The 16899-nt window shown below is 39.4% G+C and overlaps 1 protein-coding gene across 3 annotated transcripts in view; it reads right to left on the minus strand.

Moving 5' to 3' along the window:
• Positions 1-16899, minus strand: part of LOC124605116 (T-cell immunomodulatory protein) — a 450797-nt gene that overhangs the window by 149045 nt on the left and 284853 nt on the right. For all 3 annotated transcript variants that reach the window (XM_047136574.1, XM_047136576.1, XM_047136575.1), the window contains one exon: positions 2374-2467. In XM_047136574.1, coding sequence (XP_046992530.1) covers positions 2374-2467 — 94 coding nt within the window. The remainder of the gene's footprint in view (positions 1-2373; positions 2468-16899) is intronic.

Genomic DNA, 16899 nt, shown 5'->3' on the forward strand with positions numbered 1-16899 from the left:
AGCCAGTACAAATCCTGGCATTTACCTTTCCTGTATGTGTATTCCATTTCAGTTCATCTTGAACCCACAGATCCAGGAATTTGAAAACAGTGTCGGTATGTATTGACTGGTTATTTACAGTGACAAATGGCTGAGAGGAATTTGCATTTGTGTTGTGTGAAAGTTCATGAAAGTTGTCTTTTTGGTGTTGATTGTTAATCTGTTGATTTTTGCCCAGTTGCTGAGTTGTTCAGTGGCCAAGTTCACAGCTTTTTGCACAGCCTCTGTATTCTCCCCTTTGAGGAGTACAGTTGTGTCATCAGCAAATATTATTGTTTTGTGTGCTTCAACATTCAGGCTCAAGTCATTAATATACAGGAGGAAAAGTAGGGGTCCCAATACTGCGCCCTGTGGATCACCTTGCTTTACGGTTTTATTACTTGATAGTATTTCGGTTATTGAGTTGCTTTGTCTATTAGTATATTTCATGCTGACCCTCTGCATCCAATTGGTTAGGAATGTAGCAATCCAGTTGTTTGCAATTTCCCTGATACCATAGTGTTCTAATTTTTCCAGTAATATTTTGTGGTCAACATTGTCAAAAGCCTTTGACAGATCCAGAAATATACCTGTTATGGGTTGTTTTCTATCTAACATTTCTAATAGCGTATTTATGCAATCATATACTGCAGTTTCAGTAGATTTGTTGCTTCTGAACTCATGATGAGCTAAACTTAGTAAATCTTTGTTTTCAATGAAGTCCATCATTTTTTGTACATTATTTTTTCAAAAACTTTAGAAAAGCAGGATGAGATTGAGATAGGCCTGTAGTTACTCATATCTTTATTATCGCCTTTTTTGAAGACAGGAATTACTTCAGAAAGTTTCAGAGCTTCAGGGAAGGTACCTGCCTGGAAAGAACAGTCACAGAGCGGAGTTAATGGTTCAGCAATTGTGTGTTCACAATTTTTTATTACAGCGGCTGGGATACCATCAATTCCAGCTGAATATGAATTTTTTAACTCTCTGAGGGCTTTTGCAACATCATTTTCAGTGACTTTGGTAATGAAAATTGACTCTGCACATGTGTGATATTTTTGGATTGCTGGTTGGTAATTTGTGTTAGGATTATTTTGGACCAATTTTTCAGCTATGCTCGTAAAGAAATTGTTGAAAGAGTTCACCACAACTTCGGGATTGGATATAGATTCATTGTTGAGTTTGATTTCTATGTTCGTGTGTGAAGCTTTCATTTCCCCTCTTTCCCTTTTTATGATATTCCACATTGCTTTTACTTTATTGCTGGATTTGTCAATGTACTCATCATTCTGCATCCTTTTTGCTTGTCTTATCACTCTTCTTAGGATACATGTGTAGTTTTTATAGTATTCTGTTAGTTGGGGGGAGTCACTACTTTGTTTACATAACATGTGGAGTATTCTTTTATATTTGCAAGAGATTTTTATAGCTGGTGTAATCCAACTCTTGTTTCTATTATTATTATTATTATTATTATTTATTCTTACTGGCTTTTGTGGAAAGGCCTCTTCAAAGTGGTGGATCATTTTGTCAAGAAATATGTAGAATTTCATGTTGACATCATTGGCTGTGTACATCTCTGTCCACTTTTCTTTACTAAGAAGGGCATTTAGCTTGTTCAAGTTCTCTTGGATGAGAAACCTTTGTAAAGTTTTAGGTGGGACTGGGTTTGAGGTATCTTTGCTAACATTGACCTTTAGAATGACAGCTTGGTGGTCACTGAATCTTGTATTGTATACTTCTAGAGTTGGGTTAACTTTATTTCTATTTGAAAAAATTTGATCTAGAGCTGTCTTGGATGTGGGTGTTATTCTAGTGGGCTCGTTTACAAGGCCATGCAGATTATAAGTTTTTGCAATGTTAATCAATGTTTCCCTGTTTCTGTTGTGGGTGAGAAATTCACCACACAGGGTCTATACTTTGCATTCATTATGTAGTGTATCTCTTGATGTGGATTTTAAGTTTTCTTTTTTGAAGAGAAGTTGTAGATGAAGTAACAATGGACCAGGAACTGTTTTGTTGCACATTCAAGCAGAACTAATCCTAAAACTGTACAATCCAATGAAATCAATCAAGGCACAGCATTCAAAAATTGCTGTTAATACATTACATGATTTTGGATTGTAAAGATAAGCAGAGGCCTGAAAAAAAAAAAAAAATACTGCCCAAAAGTCTTCTGATCTCTTGAGATTGACAACTCAGATGCCAATGGACACAAGGGTAGATGTGTGCGCTATGTGCTTGAAATTACTACTACTGTTGCTTTAGTTATGAATATTTCACTGTTGAAATCAAAATTATTTTAAAACATTAGAGAGATTGTTAAAACAATAATTAGTAAGATGTAACAGTTACCAGATTCTCTTGTTGGCCTGATGTCTGGAATTTTCAGCCAAAATCTTCTCGAACTCAACCAGCATTTTGAATTTCTCGGGTTGGGAATAAATTCCTAAAATAAGTTGTTTCCTTAATATGAATTTTTCTTACAGATTATAAAAGCACATAAGAGCTTAAGTTTTGACACATAAAAAGTAAAATACATAAAATACCAAGATGAAAACTAACTGATATAACATATGATTTATCCATGTACTTCTCAAATGTGTGTAATATTCAGACTGAAAAATTAATTGAAAAGACAGATTGATGATTTAAGGCAAAGGAAGTCTTTAGGTTTCTAGAGCTGACAAAATGCCAGCGATACTTTCAAAAAATAATGTGAAATATTGTGATAACCAAATCAATATTTCACAAACAACTGATAAGGCTTAATTGAGCAGCCAACACTACAGGTGTTCAAACATATATTATTTGCTCAATTACTGTGTCTCAGTTATGTAAAAGAGCTGCCAATATCAGTTGTAATAAATTAGTCATATCTTCACTGAACACTGGGCGAAAGAAAATTACATGGAAGTTTACAGCTTTACAAAATCACGTAAGCAGTTTTTGTAAAAGAAGTCTAAATGGCAGGTGACAGCCACGTCAGTATCCCTCCTCTGTCAATGGCATCTCCAGACACATCTTCACTGGTCATCGTGGCTCAGTTCGAAGCAAGACTCATCACTAAAGACAATCCTACTCAGCTAATGAGATTACAGGCTGAAGACATGTCTGCAGACACCACAGGTAGCAGTGGGATAGCAACCTAACTGTCATCCACCACACAGCCCAACAACCAGGAGTGATGGTCTTGGGTGCCATTTATATTCATAGCAGGACTCCTTTGGTTGTCATCTGCGACACCCTTACAGCACAGCAGTACATCGACGATATTGTAGATGCCATTTTATAGTCCTCGGTGGCAAATCATACTGGGCTTACGTTTCAGCAAGAAAATGCCCACTAGTACGCCGCAAGAGTTTCTACTGCTTATCTTCGTGACTGTGAAGATCACTGGATCTCTGCTCAATTGAGAACGTTTGGTGCATTATGGACAGGGCCCTTGAACCAGCTCACAATTTTAATGAGCTAGCATGCCAATTGGGCATAATGTGCCACAATATCCCTCAGGAATACATCCAACAACTCTATCAATCAGTGTCAAGCCAATTAACTGCTTGCATAACGGCCAGAGATGGACCACCATGTTACTGATGTGCTCAATTTGCAAAACTCTTTCTCTTGAATAAATTGTCAATTTTTTTCTGACATTGTAATAATATATTTGTCTGCACATGTACATCACATCTACTGATTTCCATCCCATTCAGATAATTCCTTCATGAGGCATCCTTTTTTTCTAGTTTCTCCACAAAATAACAACAAAAGTGAGTTTTGAAGCAGTAGAAATAACATATGCAGGGAAGATAATGCTGTGGACTAGGTTTCTATTGATCACCAAATGGGTAAATAAAAACATTCTTTCAGTAATTAGAATTTACAATTTAAGAATTTTCAAAGAAAGATGTTTTATTTAATATTTGCTGTGGATTCAAACTTAGACAGAAGGGGAGATACAGCACACACATAGACATTTATAGACAAATTGCATACTTATAATCTTACAGAATAAACATATAAATCTGTCACAGTGACACACTGTAGTGTAATAGTATTGATCACACAGTGATGAATATATTTCCATACCAATGTGACATCCACGTAATAAAAACCATTTTGGTACAAAACTTCACAACATTTATAGAATTAATATAAGCACTGTTGAGTATATAGGAGAAAATATGGTTGGAGAAAAGCAAAGGCAACTCAGAAAACATAATTTTACTAAATACAGCGTTAAATTGGAAAAAGTGGGAATCAGTACATGTAGGCAGTGATCTCTAAAAGCAAAAAAGACTGAAGCACATAATATTGTGTACAAAATGACAAGGAAAGAATACTACACATTCACCAGAGAGAAAAATACTTTCTTCATTAATACAACTGCAGGTAAAGGAGAAAACTAATCACAAAATTGATCCCCATTCTCAAACAGAAAGAGAGTAAAAGTGGTCAAAACAGCAGATGGGATCTGCCCTCTCAAAGACTGTGAGAATGGTGTAGATTCTCAGGATATGGCAGAAACCTTCATCAAGTATTTTGCTTTTGTGACAACAAAAATAGTAACACAAAATTAGAAAATTAGACAGATGATGTGAACACAATGCCACAAATTCCAAGTATAAATGTGGGGCAGACTATCAGAACATCTGAGGAGAGGTGAAATGAACATCAACCAAGCTGACACACAGCACTGCCTTGACTATTATCGTGAAATTAGATATGATGGGACCACTATCACCATGCAAATACCAAGTTTCTGAGTCAGCTTAATTAAGGAGTCCATCACAATAAAGATTTTGGCAAACCTAATAAAGAGGGATGGATGTTTCAATTTAAACAAGGCTTGAGGTCCAGTAATCAAGATCTCCAACATAGTTGGGAAATGCTGGAGAATGTGTGTTTCACAGAATATCAGTGCAGGCTCTGAAAACAAATGAGTATCAAAGGACATAGTGAGAGCTTGAAGTTGAACTCACACTCCGCTACAAATAGCAGTGTAAGACCAACAATAGTTCACAGTCTAGAAGGAGTCCAGGCAGCGAGTACACATAACAGCAAAACTTTCAGCACCTTAAGACAGCTGAGTTAATAATTGAAACATATGCATAAAATGAAAACAAAAACTTGGCTGAACACCTGGGAGTACACCATACCATTGTATTCACTATAATGAACATAAGGTTTCCAACTAAATGTCAAAGACTCATCGGTCTCAGATGGCATTACATCATGTCAGACAAGAGAGAGCAGTAGCGGTCCATTAAAACTCTTACTGTCCTTCGGAACACTTCAACAGATAAAAGTGTTTTTTCCAGATTTCTTATAAGTAATGGAAACTTGCCTTTATATGAATAAATTGAGGTGAATTAGGAAACCAGAAGGCAATATAATTGATTTCCACTTTTGCAATCATTTCTTAAATAATAACAGAACACAGAATCTTACAATCCACGGCAACATTTAAAATACTGTACTCAGAACAACATGGTTTCAGCAAGAGGAGATCAATTAAAATGGTTACATTATATTTTGTTGATCGTTTTCTGTGTTCCCTTGACAGACAATAGAAGATGTGTCGAATTTTTATAAAAATTGGTAATGCATTTGACTGAATGAATCATTCACCACTAACTGCAAAGCTGCATTCATACAGGATTTTAGACAAATACTACAACTTTTAAAAAGCTTAAACAACAAATAAGAGGAAGTGCTGCAAACATGAGGTAAGATAGTGGGATACATGTGAATAAATAGAGATATGAATTACAAACTGTCACTCACGGTATGCCGTAAGGTTCTGAGCTTGGGAAAATACTATTTTTTCTTTATTAGCTGATTACCTCGTTACTTACTTTTTTTGTACCAACCCATTTCCATTCCTACCCATTAGTAGGGGTAAAATGTCACCAACCAGCCAATGACTCCAAGGACCTTTGGATATGACATTAACACCAGTAATTTATTTTTATCATGTTCTAACACAGGGAGGCTACAAACATCAACAATTTTAATATCTGCCATTTGAGATGATTTCCCATACAAGTTTCCCCTTCCCTACAACTAAGGGTACTAAACATGTCTTGTCTCCAGGGGTTTTCCAGATAATAAGGGATATGTGTACCATGTTTGGTTCAGACTGCTCCATCAGGACTCCCACAAATCACCATAAAGACCCAGAAAATGTGGCTTAGACAATTTAATTTTTTATATTTTTACATGTCACCCACTTCACACCCCACTCCACATTCTCATGACGATAGGTGTATGTTATCAATACATTCTTCCACTGTCTCTCCACAATTCCTGTTCCTTTATCACATGGTGCCCTGCTCATCACTATTGATGCCACCTCCCTTTACACTAACATCCCTAATGACCATGGCTTTTCTGCTACTGAACACTACCTGTGTGACAGATTCCAAACCAGCAACCTCATTTGTAGTCACTATGACATACTATATCCTCACCCGCAATTACTTCTCCTTTGAAAGCATTACCTACAAGCAAATCCAGGGTATGACTATGGGCACCTGCAAGGCATCATCCTATGGCAACCTATTCATGGGCCATTTAGAGGAATCCTTCGTGGACACCCAGAATCCCAAACCCCCTCACCTGGTTCAGATTCACTGCTGACATCTTCGTGATCTGGATCAGGGGTGAGGACACCCTATCTACATTGCTCCAGAACATCAACACCTTCGCTGCCGCTCACTTCACCTGGTCCTACTCAACCTGACAAACCTCCTTCCTCAAAGTTGCCCTCCACCTCAAAGATGGGTACATCAGTACCTCTGTCCCAATCAAACCTACCAAGCACCAGCAATAACTCCACTTCGACAGTTGGCACCCATTCAGTATCAAGAAGTCCCTTCCATACAGCCTAGTCACCCATGGCTGTTGCACCTACAGTTACAAGTTGGGCCCTGTCAAAATATACTGAGGGTCTCCCTCCCAACCTTGTAGAAAAACATATCCTGCCAGCTCCCAAAGTCCTACTTTCTGGCCACAGAGGAGCATCCCCCTTGTGACTCAGTACCACCCAGAATTGAAGCAACTGACTTACATTCTCTGTCAGGGTTCTGACTACCTCCTGTCATGTCCTGAAATGAGAAAATTCTTCCCCACTAACCTTCCTGCCCCTCCCACAGTGATACTCCGCCAGCCACTGAACCTACACAATACCCTCATTGATTCCTACACAACTCCTTGCCTCATGGTTCATATCCCTGTATTACAGCTAGATGCAACAAACATCACCTATCCCATCAAAGACAAGGCTACCTGTGAAACCAGTCATGTGATCTAAAAGCTAAGCTGCAACCACTGTTCTGGTGGGCATGACGAATGGCCATGAAACTGCTGGACCATCCCATTGCTGAGCACTCCACATTCTCATTTTTCAGTGACTGCTGTACAGCCTTTGCCGCCTGGATCCTTCTAACCAATGCAAGCTTTTCTGAATTGGTCAGGTAGAAACTCCTCCTGCAATATATCATACGTTCCCGTAAGCCTCCTGGCCTCGATCTTCGTTAGACATCTTCCTTGCCCATCTAGCCCCTTCCCTGTTCCCACTCAAGGACAATTCAGTCCTCTATTCCATCAATTCACCCTCAGTCTTTTCACAGTCTTTTTCTGCTAACCCTCCTCCCCCCCCCCCCCCCTCCGCCTGCCCTGTCCTCTGTCATACATCCTGACTGCACCTACCTGCCCTAATCTCTCTCCCACCTTGTCTATGTATGTTCCCACAAGCAGCACTTTACTGGTCCCCATCCCAATCGCCCCTATATCTTTCTATAAATACTATTCCATCAGAGTCTGGAGTTTGATGAACAGAGACAATCACAATTTTCCGTGTACTCATTACCATGCCAGCTACTTCAAATATACATTTAAGCATATTCTTAGAGGAAAACATAAGTCTATTTTTGACTGTTTCACCCAGTGTTTATTAATACACAAAACACTGCAGTTAATTTTATCAAGCCAGTATTACGGTACACTCATTTTACACCTAGGAGATTGTACACTTATATGAAGAAGGAAAATAATGCTATTAGTACGCAAAAATATTTTGATTTCACTGGGTCTTGCATGGTCATTTATTTTTGCTGGGTGGTCTAAGGCAGCACTATTATCTGAACTGAATAAGTCTGCTGGACTTTCCTCTTACCAAGGTCTACTCTTTCTCTTCTTGTAACATAGTTTTCATTAAAAAAAATGAGGTTCAGAAGCCTGCACAGCAAGACTGTCTTTTAAAAGAAGACTGTTGTGCTCATGAATTTCATTTACAATTCTGTCTCTCTCTTGACAGAGAAATTTCTTCCCAGGGAATTTGGATACTCACCATGTTCAATGTGCAGAGTTTTCTCTAGTCTACTAATATTTACTAAATTGCATTTGGGGCATGTGCAGCAAGGTTGTTTGATTTGAATATTGGTTTTACGGATCTCTTTCTTAGCACACAAATTGAAGATCAGGTCATGTCTGTGAGGTATCATCTCAACAGTGTTTATCATCTTATTTATGTCTAAAAATTCTTCAAATTTTTTATACAACTTTTGGCTTCATTATGTGCTATGTTGTTTGTGTCAGTCAACACAAACAAACAGGACTTCATTTCACATGAGTATGGGGATATAAATACAAAATCAGTTAGGGGTAATGCAGGAGTAAGTCTCATAATGAATAAGAAAATAAGAATGCGTGTCAGCTACTATCAGAAGTATAGAGAAAGCATTACCGTAGCCAAGATGGCAAGAAGCCAACACCCACTACAGTAGTAGAAGTTTATTTGTCTGCGTATAATGAAGAGATTAAAGAAATGCTTGATGAGACAAAATAAATTATTCAGACAGTTAAGGGAGAGGAAAATTTACTTATAATGGGAGACTGGAATTCAGTAGTGGGAAAAGAAAGAGAAGCAAAAACAGTAGGTGAATATGGACTATGGGAAAGGAATGAAAGAGAAAGCTGCCTGGTAGAATTTTGCATCGAGTATAATTTAATTATTGTTAAGACATGGTATAAGAATCATTACAGACGACTGTACACTTGGAAGAGACCTGGAAACACCGGGACATTTCAGACTGATTGTACAAAAACAGAGATTTTGAAACCAGATTTTAAATGGTAAGACATTTCCAGGGGCAGATATGGACTTTGAACACAATTATTGGTTATGAACTGTAGATTAAAACTGAAGAAGTTGCAAAAAGGTAGGAAAATAAGAAGTTGAGACTTCGATAATTTGAAAGACCCACAGGTTGTTAACAACTTCAGAGAGGAAGCACTAAGCAATGATTGACTACAACAAGGGAAAGGAATACAGCAGAAGATGAGTGGGCAGCTTTGAGAGATGAAATAGTGAAGGCAGCAGAGCATCAAATAAATAAAAAGACAAGGCCTAGTAGAAATCTTGGATATTACAGGAGATATTGAATTTCACTGATGAAAGGAGAAAACATAAAAATGTAGCAAGTGACATAGATGAAAGGGAATAGAAACATCTAAAAACTGAGATTGAAAGGAAGCGTAGAGTTGCTAAGCAGGAATGGCTAGAGGAAAAATATAGAAGCGTATATCACTAAAGGGAAGATAGGCACCGTACATAGGAAAACCAAAGAGACCTTTGGAGAATAGAGAAGCAGCAGCATTTATATCAAGAGCACAGATGGAAAACTTATACCAAGAAAGAAAAGAAAGGAATGGGAAATGAAAGGAGTATACAGGGAGCTATACAAGGGAAATGAACTTGAAAGTAGTAGTGTAGAAAGGGCAAAAGATGTAGCTGAAGATGAGATGGGAGATATGACACTGTGAGAAGAATTTGACGGCGCAAGATCAAGTAGAACATTCTGTCAGAACTGCTTATATACTTGGGGAGCCAGCCACGACAGAACTATTCCACCTGGTATGCAAGAAGCATGAGACAGATGAAATAACCGCAGACTTCAAAAAGAATGTAGTAATTCCAGTTCCAAAGAAAGCAGGCAATGACGGGTGTGAATAGTACTGTACTATCAGTTGCAATATAATGAAAAAATTGGTAGAAGCCGCCCTCAGAGAAGGTCATTTTGGATTCCAGAGTAACGCAGGAAGACATACGGCAATACTGATCCTATGACTTCTCTTAGACAATACTGACCCTACAACTTCTCTTAGTCTTAGAAGATAGGTCATGGAAAGGCAAACCTACATTTAAAGCAACTGTAGACTTAGAGAAAACTTCTGACAACGTTGGCTGACATATGCTTTTCGAAATACTGAATGTAGCAGGGGTAACACACAGGGAATGGAAGGTTATTTACAACTTGTACAGAAATCAGACAGCAGTTAGAAGAGTTGCTGGGCATGAAAGGGAAGCAGTAGTTGAGAAGGGGATGAGATGAAGTGTTAGCCGTTGCAGAAGTTATTCAGTCTGTGCACTGAGCAAGCAGTAAAGGAAACGAAAGAAAAAAATATTAAATAGGATTAAAGTTGCGGGAGAAGAAATAAAAACTTTTGAGTTTTGCTGATAACATTGTAAAACTGTCAGAGTTGGAAAAGGACTTGGAACAGCAGTTGAATGGAACTGACAGTGTCTTCAAATATGGATATAAGATGAATGTGAACAAAAGCAAAACAAGGGTAATTGAATGTGGTTAAATTAAAGTAGCCAGTGCTGAGGGAGTTAGATGAAGAAATGAGACAGTAAAAGTAGTAGATCTGTTTTAGTATTTGGGCAGTAAAATGATTGTCAAAATATGTAGCCTGGCAATGGCAAGACAAGTGTTTTTGAAGAAGACAAATTTGTTAACATCAAATATAGAGTTAAGTGTTAAGAAGTCTTTTTTGAAGGTATTTGTCTATGGTGTAGCTTTGTATGAAAGTGAAATGTGGACAATAAACATTCCAGACAAGAGGAAAATAGAAGCATTTGAAATGTGGTGCTATAGAAGAATACTGAAGATAAGATGGGTAGATCACATAACAAATGAGGAGATATAGAACAGAATTGGGGAGAAAAAACATTTTTTGTGGCAAAACTTGATTAAAAGCTGGGCTGGTTGACAGGACAGATTCTGAGACATCAGGGAAACATCAATTTAGTAATGGAGGGATGTGTGGGAGTGAAAATTGCAAAGGGATATCGAGAGATGAACACAGTAAGCAGGTTCACAAGGATATGGGTTGTAGTAGTTATTCGGAGCTGAAGAGGCTTGTAGAGGACAGAGTGGCACTGAGTGCTGCACCAAATCAGTCTTCGGACTGAAGACCACAACAATGGAAAAATTTGGCAGGAGAACCATTTTTTGTGGTACACCGTGTAAGTAAGCTCACAGATCAGCCAGATCTGCAAAACAGCAAATGTTGTGGAAGAGAAAATCCTCAGGGCAGTTTACTATGGACTTGTGTTCCCACAACTTTCTCATTCAATTCCTCGATTGATAAGGGCACAAAATGTCTGCTTAAAAAGGATATTTATATTTCATTAAAGGGCAGTGCAGCATATTAGAAAAATGCTATCCAGACAGTCCTGACACAGTTTTTTGTAAAATTTAATTTTATGGAAATGTATACATAGTGGTGTCAGACTTTTACAAGAGTGAGAAAAAGTGACAAGTGGCACACATCGTTTGTATGAGGACATAAATGACCATCTCAAGAGAAGAAGGTAAAATTACTAAAGACAGTTGGCATCAACTCATACTGTGTGTAACAGTTTGTGGGGTACAAAGTGTAATGATTACAAAGTATTATGCGATATAATTGCCGACTGTTACATGCTTTCAGGAAATGACATGCTTAATAATGCCAGTAAACATGAGTAAAAGTAATAGCACTATCTTAATTGAGGATATACAAGTCCCTTCCTTAGGGAGGAAAGAGGGATTAGCTGCAGCAAGTTAAAAAGAAAGGGATAGGTCACTCACGCATCAGGATGAGAAAAACCCATCTCCCTAGTCTGTCACACTCTCCCTAAGAAAACAAAGATGAGGTGACTTACCGAACAAAAGCGCTGGCAGGTCGATAGATACACAAACAAACACAAACATACACACAAAATTCAAGCTTTCGCAACAAACTGTTGCCTCATCAGGAAAGAGGGAAAGAGAGGGGAAGACGAAAGGAAGTGGGTTTTAAAGGAGAGGGTAAGGAGTCATTCCAATCCCGGGAGCGGAAAGACTTACCTTAGGGGGAAAAAAGGACAGGTATACACTCGCACACACGCACATATCCATCCATATGGATATGTGCGTGTGTGTGAGTGTATACCTGTCCTTTTTTCCCCCTAAGGTAAGTCTTTCCGCTCCCGGGATTGGAATGACTCCTTACCCTCTCCTTTAAAACCCACTTCCTTTCGTCTTCCCCTCTCTTTCCCTCTTTCCTGATGAGGCAACAGTTTGTTGCGAAAGCTTGAATTTTGTGTGTATGTTTGTGTTTGTTTGTGTGTCTATCGACCTGCCAGCGCTTTTGTTCGGTAAGTCACCTCATCTTTGTTTTTATATATAATTTTTCCCACGTGGAATGTTTCCTTCCATTATATTGATCTCCCTAAGAAAAGAATTAATAGTTTCAAAAGCTAGGATAGGTCATATATTTTTGCGTGTGTATGCCCACAGTACAAAAAATTTCACACCACTAAGGCCACCAAATCGAGTTCTGGAAAACTGATCTCAGACTCATTGTTTTTCACCAACATGCATGTCCCAGTTGTTGGATCTCGTATCTCATATCTTCCCAGAGGATGGATCCATTTGTGTGTGGTGTAAATTAGCAGATTTTGGTGATTTACTGATGGACCTGGACTACTGTGGGTGCTTGACATGCCAAGAGGCACAGGTGATGGATTTCAGGACTTCTGATCATGTCTCGCCTTAAGTGCATTGTACAGTATGGCGTTTTTAACATATTATTTAACTTTAATACATTTCCAGACTTTTTAAACTCATTTTTACTGTCAAGGAGAAACTATTATGACACCAGCAGGAAGAAAATTGTGGCAGTCATCAGTGATTTGTATGATATGCCCTAACGTATTTTCAAAAGAAAAATCGCACAAAATGGTTCAAAAAATGGGCTGCCAAAAGGCCACATTCCAGATATTTAGACCTGATTCAGAATTGCAGGCATTCCTCTGACAATCATGAAGCTTCAATATTCTAGGAAGAGAGCATTCTTGATCCTCTGTACAGTACAGTAATTAGTAATAGTAGTAAAACAATAGATGCAGCACAGTTACGTGTTATACAATAATAAACACAGTACAAGCAACTGTTCATTGGCACTCAACACAGTTTTGTAACTACAAGAAAATGTGTACTTTTGCACCCAAACACATTTCATTTTATTGAAATAAAAGATCATTAGTGGTCTGTAATGAAACACATTCACAATTTTGCTAGATTTCTACATCTAAAACCAGATTGTTACAAAATATGTTGAATTTACTAACAATACTTTTTTGTCTGATTCTCACTCATATCTGGAAATGTAGTATGCATATTTTTGAGGTATTCCCTCATTTGGCACTGTTATTCCTTAACCCATAATTGCAAAGACTGATTTAAAATACCTTCAGTTATTGTAAAAGAGCTACAGACAATACTAAAGGGGATCCTCCTCCCCTCCCCCAAAACCATCCCTTGCAGACATTTCAGGAATTCCTCACATCCAGTGTTGCCTCCCAGTCCTTCTTGAAGAAGGCCCGTGCCGTTAAGGAGCTGAAAATAGACCGCTCTATTGTCATCCTCCCGGCAGATAAAGGCTCCACAACTGTGGTACTTGACCGTGTGGAGTATGTGGCAGAAGGACTGTGTCAACTCTCTGACACCTCAACCTACAAAGCTGTTACCCAGGACCCCATTCCCCCCATCCAGACTGAGCTGCAAAAAATCCTAAAAATTCAAGGTCCCTCACAAGGCCTCACAACGGCTTCCATAGACTTACTCACTCCACCTGAGCCACGTACCCCTGCCTTCTACCTATTACCCAAAATCCGCAAAGAGAACCATCCTGGCCGTCCCATTGTAGCAGGCTTCAAAGCCCCAACCGAACGTATCTCAGCTCTGGTAGACCAGCACCTACAACCTATCACCCGCAGACTCCCATCCTACATCAAAGACACAAACTACTTCCTAGAACGCCTCAAATCCATTCCCACTCCTCTCCCACCTGAAACCTTTCGTGTCACCATAGATGCTACATCCCTTTACACAAACATCCCACATACCCATGGTCTCTCTGCCCTTGAGCACTACCTCTCCCAACGCCCACCCGAAGATCTTCCAAAAACCTCATTCCTTATCACACTTACCAACTTCATCCTCACCCATAATTACCTCACTTTTGAAGGCCAGACCTACAAACAAATCAGGGGAACGGCCATGGGAACCAGGATGGCTCCGTCCTATGCCAACCTCTTCATGGGCCCCATGGAGGAGGCTTTCCTGAAGACCCAACAGCTGCTTCCCCTGGCCTGGTATAGGTTTATAGACGACATCTTTGTGGTCTGGACTCATGGTGAAGAAACACTCCTTAATTTCCTCCATAAAATCAACTCCTTTTCGAATCTGAATTTCACCTGGTCCTTCTCCAAAACCCAAGCCACCTTCCTGGATGTTGACCTTTCATCTTGTTGAAGCTCACATCCACACCTCTGTCCATAGCAAACCCACAAACAAACAACAGTACCTTCACTTTGATAGCTGTCATCCATTCCACATCAAACGTTCCCTTCTCTACAGCCTAGGTATTCATGGCAAACGTATCTGCTCCAGTGGCGAATCCCTCAACAATTACACCAATAACCTGACCAGTGCTTTCCTCTCCCGCAACTATCCTGCAGACCTTGTCCACAAACAGATTTCCTGAGCAATACATTCCTCCCCGTCCAACAACAATATTCCTACCCCCAGACCACACAGAAGCATCCCCCTTGTCACCCAATATTATCCTGGCCTCGAAAACATCAACAAATTACTCCGCCAGGGATATGACTTTCTCAAGTCAACCCCTGAAATGAGACCATCCCTTGACAAAATTCTCCCCACGCCACCCAGAGTTGCCTTTCGTCGCCCCCCTAACCTCCGTAACATCCTTGCTAAACCCTACAATATTCCCAGACTATCTTCTCTACCCAGCAGTTCCTACCCCTGTAATCTACCCCGCTGCAAAACCTGCCCCATGCACCCCCCCACAACCACCTACTCCAGCCCCGCTACTGGTAAAACATACACAATTCAAGGCAGGGCTATGTGTGAAACTACACATGTCATTTATCAATTGACATGCCCGCACTGCACAGCCTTTTACATCGGCATGACAACACCTAAACTGGCTGAGTGCATGAATGGACACAGACAAACTGTCCGCCTAGCAGATGCCCAATACCCAGTAGCGCAGCATGCCCTCCAGCATAATTCTAGGGACCTAGGAACCTGCTACACCGTATGTGCCATTTGGCTTCTCCCACCCAACACCAGTCCCTCTGAACTGCGGAGATGGGAACTTGCACTCCAACACATCCTATCATCCCGCCATCACCCTGGACTGAACCTACGTTAAACAACCTCACTCCCATTCACTCTTCAGTCTTCTCCTCTTTCCCTTTCCTCTTTAGCCATTCACGCATCTTTTCATCCTACATAGTTGTATTTATCTTTATACTATGTACCTCTTTACTTCTGTATGCATCCTCTTTGGTTTGAAGCTGGCACAGTACTTACAGTAGAATATCTTTGGCTTCCCTCTGACAACCATGCCTCCATCCTTGCTACCCTCCCTATTTTCCTTTCCCTGTTGCTTCATAACCTGGGTTGTGAGTAACTGAATCTCCTTTCCCTTCTTCCCTTTCTTTCCCCTCTCTCCTCCCCGATGAAGGAACATTTGTTCCGAAAGCTAGGAACGTAAATTTTCAGTTCTGTTTTATGTGTATCTATCGGCTGTACTGAGCTGAGGTAAGTACTGGCCAGCCCCTCTATCTCTTTGTTAGTATTTGTTTCACATCTTTATATGAGATTTTCCATTAATCATTTAGATCACCTACAGACAATACTGTCAAACAAATGAAGATCTGTTTTCTGAAACTTTATTTCAAATTTTGCAGCTTAGATCCACATACCATCTACAAATGTTTCAAGTCTCCTTGTATGACCTGTTTGTGTGTGTGTGTGTGTGTGTGTGTGTGTGTGTGTGTGTGTGTGTGTGTATGTATGTGTGTGTCAATTTTCACAAAGCCTAGCTAATGTCATTCAATCACAGCTTCCAAGAATTGTGGGTAATGGTCTGAAGATCACTTTTCCACTAACACACAGATGGGGATTACAGCTGTTCAAGAATCTGGAAGAAACATCCTTGGCCCATTGCTGAAGTCTGCTTGTGTATGGCCACTTAAAAAGTGAACCTGGTGAAAAGGCAGAAGGATTTAAGCACTTTGAAAACAAATTAAAAAGGCATCTGACAGAAATGTGTGTCAATAGTATAGGTAATGTTACTAAATTTGGGCTATCAGACTCAAATAAGAACTATGTAACCACTTATATACAGGATAACATTTCTGAATTTCATACAACTACTTATTACTTCAAAGACTGCTAACTCCATTCAAAAAAATGAAACAAATGAATCTTCTCAATGACTGTACTACAAATACTAATTAGTCTTTTGTGAGTCTTTATTACTCAGCTTCTCTGGCACATCAACCATTATCCCGCTTTCCTAATCCTACAATCGGCTGTCCTAACAATTGTCTGACTGAGATGATTAGTACCCATTTGTCCAAGGTTACATAAATTCAGTGTTTGTTATCATAGTCCTAGAACCCTTGCAGTGATCAACTTCTCTGTAATCATCATACATATAATGTGTTTCAACTTTTATAACTTTGTTTCA

The sequence above is a fragment of the Schistocerca americana genome, chromosome 3 (genome assembly GCF_021461395.2).
Source record: "Schistocerca americana isolate TAMUIC-IGC-003095 chromosome 3, iqSchAmer2.1, whole genome shotgun sequence".
Taxonomy (NCBI): domain Eukaryota; kingdom Metazoa; phylum Arthropoda; class Insecta; order Orthoptera; family Acrididae; genus Schistocerca; species Schistocerca americana.